This window comes from Oncorhynchus tshawytscha, unplaced genomic scaffold (assembly GCF_018296145.1).
Source record: "Oncorhynchus tshawytscha isolate Ot180627B unplaced genomic scaffold, Otsh_v2.0 Un_contig_5351_pilon_pilon, whole genome shotgun sequence".
NCBI classification, from domain to species: Eukaryota; Metazoa; Chordata; class Actinopteri; order Salmoniformes; family Salmonidae; genus Oncorhynchus; species Oncorhynchus tshawytscha.
In genome coordinates, this window is record NW_024609687.1 from 95001 (window position 1) to 102500 (window position 7500).

Sequence of the window (7500 nt, forward strand, 5' to 3'; positions counted from 1 at the left end):
CCCTACACAATCTATGGTCCCTACTCAATTTATGGCACTTACTCTATCTATGGCTCCTTCTCAATCTATGGCCCCTACACAATCTGTGGCCCCTACACAATCTATGGCCCCTACTCAATCTGTGGCCCCTACACAATCTATGGCCCCTACTCAATCTATGGCTCCTTCTCAATCTATGGCTCCAACTCAATCTATGGCCCCTACACAATCTATGTGTCCCTACTCAATCTATGGCACTTACTCTATCTATGGCTCCTTCTCAATCTATGGCCCCTACACAATCTGTGGCCCCTACTCAATCTGTGGCCCCTACTCAATCTGTGGCCCCTACTCAATCTGTGGCCCCTACTCAATCTGTGGCCCCTACTCAATCTGTGGCCCCTACTCAATCTGTGGCCCCTACTCAAATGGATCATCTATGGCCCCTAAATCACATGGCCCATTGTCCTGGCCCCTACCAATCTATGGCCCCTACTCAATCCTGGCCCAATCTATGACCATCCACTTCAAATGGATGGCATTGTCCTGGTAAACCACATACTAGTGTCCTGGTAAGCCACATGCCAGTGTCCTGGTAAACCACATGCCAGTGTCCTGGTAAACCACACACCAACGTCCTCATAAGTTCTAACTACACAACATACCACAGAGGCCCATGGTGGGCAGTTTGCTGTTGTAGCTCTCTGTCTCGATGACCAACATGCCCGTGCTGTGGAACCACTGCAGCTTCAGGCCCGCTGGCGTACGGATCAGATACATGTTGCCGGTGTCCAGGATCTCAAAGCCAAACTTCTTGAACCTCGGCTTGGCGTACCTCGAGTTCACATACAGCTGACAGAGAGAAAAGATGTGTCAAAATCCTATATGTTGAGGGGTACTGTATTTTCTAATATAGATAGGCCTACAAACACTACTGTGTGTATGGCAAGTTAATTAACATCTCATCACTTTTTAGGTCTAGGATGAACTTTTTCTACTTGACATTGACTTTGATTCTGTTCGTAGTTAAATTGGTGAATAAAGGGCTAGTTAGACCGAGAGAGATGGGAAAGATGAAGAGGAGATAGGAGGAGATGAAGAAGAGATGAAGAAGAGATTATGAAGAGATAGGAAGAGATGAAGAAGAGATAGGAGGAGATGAAGAAGAGATAGGAAGAGATGAAGAAGAGATGAAGAAGAGATAGGAGGAGATGAATAAGAGATAGGAAGAGATGAAGAAGAGATAGGAGGAGATGAAGAAGAGATAGGAAGAGATGAAGAAGAGATTAGGAAGAGATGAGGAGAGATGAAGAAGAGATAGGAAGAGATGAAGGAGAGATGAAAAGAGATGAAGAAGAGATAGGAAGAGATGAAGGAGAGATGAAGAATTGATGAAGGAAGATGAAGATGAGATAGGAAGAGATGAAACCAGATGGAATAGATAGGAAGAGATAGGAAGAGATGAAGAAGAGATAGGAAGAGATGAAAAGAGATGAATTGAGATAGGAAGATGAAGATGAGATTGGAGGAGATGAAAAAATGGCATGAAGACGAGATAGGAAGAGATGAAAAAGATGGCAGATGAAGAAGAGATAGGAGGAGATGAAGCAGAGATAGGAGGAGATGAAAAGAGATAGGAGGAGATGAAGATGAGATAGGAAGAGATGAAAAGAGATGCCAGATGAAGAAGAGATAGGAAGAGATGAAAAGAGATGAAGAAGAGATGGAGGAGATGAAGAAGAGATAGGAGGAGATGAAGAAGAGATGAAGAAGAGATTAGGAAGAGATGAGGAGATGAAGAAGAGATAGGAAGAGATGAAGGAGAGATGAAGAAGAGATAGGAAGAGATAGGAAGATATGAAGAAGAGATGAAGAAGAGATAGGAAGAGATGAAGGAGAGATGAAGAAGAGATAGGAGGAGATGAAGAAGAGATAGGAAGAGATGAAGAAGAGATGAAAAGAGATACCAGAGATCCTGAGATAAGCCACATAGGAAGAGTGATAGGAGGAGATGAAGAAGAGATAGCCAGATGAAGAAGAGATGAAAAGAGATAGGAGTGAGATGAAGAAGAGATAGGAGAGATGAAGAAGAGATAGGAGGAGATGCCAGATGGAAGAGATGAAAAGAGATAGGAGGAGATGAAGAAGAGATAGGAAGAGATGAAGAAGAGATGAAGAAGAGATAGGAAGATGAAGAAGAGATAGGAGGAGATGAAGAAGAGGTGAAGAAGAGATTAGGAAGAGATGAGGAGAGATGAAGAAGAGATGAAGTTCTAACTACACAACATACCACAGAGGAGAGAGTTTGAAGAAGAGATAGGAACAGATAGGAAGTGAAGAACCAGATGAAGAAGAGATAGGAAGAGATGAAGGAGAGATGAAGAAGAGATAGGAGGAGATGAAGAAGAGATAGGAGGAGATGCAGAAGAGATGAAGAAGAGATAGGAGGAGTTGCCAAAGATGAAGAAGAGATAGGAGGAGATGAAGAAGAGATAGGAAGAGATGAAGAAGAGATGAAGAAGAGATGAGAGAAGAAGAGAAGGAGATGAAGTCAAGATAGGAAGAGATGAAGAAGAGATAGGAGGAGATGAAGAAGAGATAGGAAGAGATGAAGAAGAGATGAAAAGAGATAGGAGGAGATGAAGAAGAGATAGGAGGAGATGAATTAAGATGAAGAAGAGATTAGGAAGAGATGAAGAAGAGATGAAGAAGAGATGAAGAAGAGATGAAGGAGAGATGAAGAAGAGATAGGAAGATATAGGAAGAGATGAAGAAGAGATGAAGAAGAGATAGGAAGAGATGAAGGAGAGATGAAGAAGAGATGAAGAAGAGATAGGAAGAGATGAAGGAGAGATGAAGAAGAGATAGGAAGAGATAGGAAGAGATGAAGAAGAGATAGGAAGAGATGAAGAAGAGATAGGAAGAGATAGGAATAGATGAAGAAGAGATAGGAAGAGATGATGAAGAGATAGGAAGAGATGAAGAAGAGATGAAGAAGAGATAGGAGGAGATGAATAAGAGAGAGGAAGAGATGAAGAAGAGATAGGAGGAGATGAAGAAGAGATAGGAAGAGATGAAGAAGAGATGAAGAAGAGATAGGAGGAGATGAAGAAGAGATAGGAAGAGATGAAGAAGAGATAGGAGGAGATGAAGAAGAGATAGGAAGAGATGAAGAAGAGATTAGGAAGAGATGAAGAGAGATGAAGAAGAGATAGGAAGAGATGAAGAAGAGATAGGAGGAGATGAAGAAGAGATAGGAAGAGATGAAGAAGAGATTAGGAAGAGATGAGGAGAGATGAAGAAGAGATAGGAAGAGATGAAGAAGAGATGAAGAAGAGATAGGAAGAGATGAAGAAGAGATGAAGAAGAGATAGGAAGAGATGAAGAAGAGATGAAGAAGAGATAGGAAGAGATGAAGAAGAGATAGGAAGAGATAGGAATAGATGAAGAAGAGATAGGAAGAGATGATGAAGAGATAGGAAGAGATGAAGAAGAGATGAAGAAGAGATGAAGGAACAGACTGACCCTCCTCTGCAGTCTGTTGATGACCAGGTGGTTGGACTTGTGGGTAATGTTCAAAACCACTAGACACAGGTTGGTGAAATTCCACAGCAGCTTCGGATGGAAACAGAAAAATAAATGTTCCATATTACTTTTTTTATTTTATTTACAAAGGCTAAGAATCTCTAATAAAAGGGATTAAAGTCATATACATGTACTCGACAAGTGAATGAATAATGATAATTTCCTGAGAATGTTACATTATATAGGGGTGTAAGACAAAGGTGTCCTTTATCACCATATTTATTGATTATTGCCACTGAAATACTTTCTGCAAAAGATACTGTAGACACAGTACAGGGCCTCACTGTGTCTGAGGCGGCCATTTTGGGGACACCGGCGTTACAGTTACCTACTGTAAATTCTATAGCTTCATGGCCTCACTTTCTCTGAGGTGGCCATTTTGGGGGCACAAGTGTTACAATGACCTAATGTACCCTCATCCTCACCGTGTCTGAGTCAGCGGGGCATTCCTGGACCACGATGCTGACGGTCTCGCTGGGCAGCTGGGTCACAATGTAGGAGGTAGCCTTGTAGATGGCCACGCTGTTACCATCAAACGTGATCACGTTCAGGTCCGGGAACACTGAGCAGCGACCTGACGGAGACAGGACAACACCAGTAAGAAACAGGACATTATGACTGAGAAACGCCAGACGGGGAGGGTGTGTGGGGTGTGTGTGTGTGTGTGTGTGTGTGTGTGTGTGTGTGTGTGTGTGTGTGTGTGTGTGTGTGTGTGTGTGTGCGTCAGTGGAGGCTGGTGGGGGGAGCAATAGGAGGACGGGCTCATTTTAACAGTTGGAGTGAAATAAATGGAAAGTTATCAAACACATCAAACATATGGAAACAACATGTTTGACTCCCTTCCTTTTTTATTCCATTCCAGCCATCACAACGAGCCCATCCTCCTATAGCTCCTCCCACCAGCCTCCATTGGAGTGTGTGTCTACTACTGTGAACGTGTGTCGGCTAGCAGTTGTCCTCACATGGGCAGTCCCACTGCGGGCAGCACTTGTCCCCGTTGACCAGGATGGCGAAGCCGAGCAGGCCGCAGTTAGGAGGGGTGGAGTTATACAGACAGTTCTGGGACATGTTGAATCGGACCAGCTGGCCGCTCACACAGAGGAACTTGGTACACTCATCTATGATCTCTGAATAGGGAGGCTGAGACAGGGAAGAACAACAGTTACTACCTGAACAGATTGAACAACATGTGTTATAGAGTTTCCTAATTGAAAACAAAGATTAGATGAAGACATTGATGAGAGAAACCATTGATGAGAGAAACCACGTACGAACAAGTAGCTAGAAGACTGCAGAGCGTTAGTAAATAAGGTAACAGGCTGAGACGACTGAGCCTGGACTTTTCAGATAGTTACAATTATTATATATATATATATATATATGTATTGATTTAACCCCACTGTGCCACTCAGGAGTCCCATGGAGCCTACATTGAGCCCCAGGGAGCCTACATTGAGCGCCATGGAGCCTACATTGAGCCCCATGGAGCCTACATTGAGCCCCAGGGAGCCTACATTGAGCCCCATGGAGCCTTCATTGAGCCCCAGGGAGCCTACATTGAGCCCCATGGAGTCTACATTGAGCCCCATGGAGATTACATTGAGCGCCATGGAGCCTACATTGAGCCCCAGGGAGCCTACATTGAGCCCCATTGAGCCTACATTGAGCCCCATGGAGCCTACATTGAGCCCCATGGAGCCTACATTGAGCGCCATGGAGCCTACATTGAGCGCCATGGAGCCTACATTGAGCCCCATGGAGCCTACATTGAGCCCCATGGAGCCTACATTGAGCCCCATGGAGCCTACATTGAGCCCCATGGAGCCTACATTTGGCGCCATGGAGCCTACATTGAGCCCCATGGAGCCTACATTGAGCCCCATGGAGCCTACATTGAGCCCCATGGAGCCTACATTGAGCCCCATGGAGCCTACATTGAGCCCCATGGAGCCTACCTTGAGCTCCATGGACCCTACATTGAGTCCCATTGAGCCTACATTGAGCCCCAGGGAGCCTACATTGAGCCCCAGGGAGCCTACATTGAGCCCCAGGGAGCCTACATTGAGCCCCAGGGAGCCTACATTGAGCCCCATGGAGCCTACATTGAGCCCCATGGAGCCTACATTGAGCTCCATTGAGCCTACATTGAGCCTACATGGAGCCTACATTGAGCCCCATGGAGCCTACATTGAGCCCCATGGAGCCTACATGGAGCCTACATTGAGCCCCATGGAGCCTACATTGAGCCCCATAGAGCCTACATTGAGCCAAATGGATCCTACATTGAGTCCCATTGAGCCTACACTGAGCCTACATTGAGCCAAATGGATCCTACATTGAGCACCATTGAGCCCCATTGAACCTACATGGAGAAGAGAGGAAAGGAGAGAGGACTTGGTCTACTCACAGTACACATCCTAGTTGAGGACACTGCCATGGATGTAGTAACCTCTACCGTAGTTCCAACACTCTCTGTCGTGGTATATGGCGATACTACCGATGGTGGCGCGGTTGTCTCTGATGTGGTGTACGGAGACACAGGTGACGGAGTCTTTGGTGCAGTGGTGTCTACTCCGTCCACCCTCTCTGGCTCTGGGGTGGAGGTCGGGGTGGCCGTGGGGGGCAAGGCGGGGACTGAGGGAGCTGCTGTCACATCTGGTGTGACCTTTGGCGTGACCTTTGGTGTGACCCCTGGAGTGGCTGCGACCTCTGTAGAGGTCAGCAGGTCAGGCGAAGGAGTCATTCTGGTTGTGCTCTCTGTGAATGCTGGAGTGTCCCCTGTCTCTCTAGTGGTGGATGGTACTATTCCTTCTGGTGTAGTAGTGGTGGATGTGGATGGTTCTGTGGTCGCTCCTGTGGGTCCTGTGGGTCCTGTGGGTCCTGTGGGAATGGCGGTAGATTCTGTGACCGTGGTCAGGCTGGGAACGGAAACAGAAGTGGATGTGGTCGTGCCAGTGGGTCCTGTGGGGACGGCGGTAGATTCTGTGGTTCTGGCAGTGGTGACTGGTTTGGTCGTGGTACGAACGGTCGTGGTTGGAACAACCTCTGAGACGGTAGCTGTGACCAGGCTAGGAGGAGCGACCGTAGGAGGACCGGGTCTGGTCGTCGCTGTCGGAACCCCTGGAACTCCCAGAGTTCTTGTATCTACAGTTGCCCTAACAGTGCTCGGTCTGGCGGTGGACCTCACCGTTGTGGCAGTTCTGGACGTCGTCACGGGAACCCTGCCTGTTGTTGTCCAGCGTGTTGTTGTCATTGGTCTGTGGGTGGTCTTGGAGACCACTATAGAAGTAGGAACCACTCTGGTAGTGACTCTCTCTGGGTGGCTAGTGGGTCTGGGGACTGACGTGGTGGAGGTGGAGGAGCTGGTTGTGGTTACTGGACCAGACCAGGAAGAAGTTGGTTCTTGTGTAGTTGTTGTGGAAGTAGTAGACAATACTTCCACCCTTCCTGTATCGGGAGGAACGCTAGTAGTCTCTGTTAGCGGTCTGATGGTCACTGGTCTGATGGCAGTGGTCACTGGGACACCAGGTACAGGTGTGATGGTGGTCGTATGGATACCAGGTAAAGGTGGGACAGTGGTCACTAGGACACCAGGTAAAGGTGGGATGGTGGTCGTATGGACACCAGGTAAAGGTGGGACAGTGGTCACTGGGACACCAGGTAAAGGTGGGATGGTGGTCGTATGGACACCAGGTACAGGTGTGATGGTGGTCGTATGGACACCCGGTAAAGGTGGGACAGTGGTCACTGGGACACCAGGTAAAGGTGGGACAGTGGTCACTGGGACACCAGGTACAGGTGTGATGGTGGTCGTATGGACACCAGGTAAAGGTGGGACAGTGGTCACTGGGACACCAGGTAAAGGTGGGACAGTGGTCACTGGGACACCAGGTACAGGTGTGATGGTGGTCGTATGGACACCAGGTAAAGGTGGGA

General features: G+C 47.3%; 1 protein-coding gene across 1 annotated transcript in view; it reads right to left on the reverse strand.

Moving 5' to 3' along the window:
* Window positions 1-7500, reverse strand: part of otog (otogelin) — a 121587-nt gene that overhangs the window by 26390 nt on the left and 87697 nt on the right. Inside the window, exons 32-37 of the mRNA XM_042316955.1 lie at window positions 6062-7500; window positions 4965-5726; window positions 4527-4704; window positions 3990-4138; window positions 3505-3594; window positions 645-831 (exon numbers count right to left, since the gene is read on the reverse strand). The exon at window positions 6062-7500 is cut by the window's right edge and continues 810 nt beyond it. Of these exons, the coding sequence (XP_042172889.1) occupies window positions 645-831; window positions 3505-3594; window positions 3990-4138; window positions 4527-4704; window positions 4965-5726; window positions 6062-7500 (2805 nt within the window). The remainder of the gene's footprint in view (window positions 1-644; window positions 832-3504; window positions 3595-3989; window positions 4139-4526; window positions 4705-4964; window positions 5727-6061) is intronic.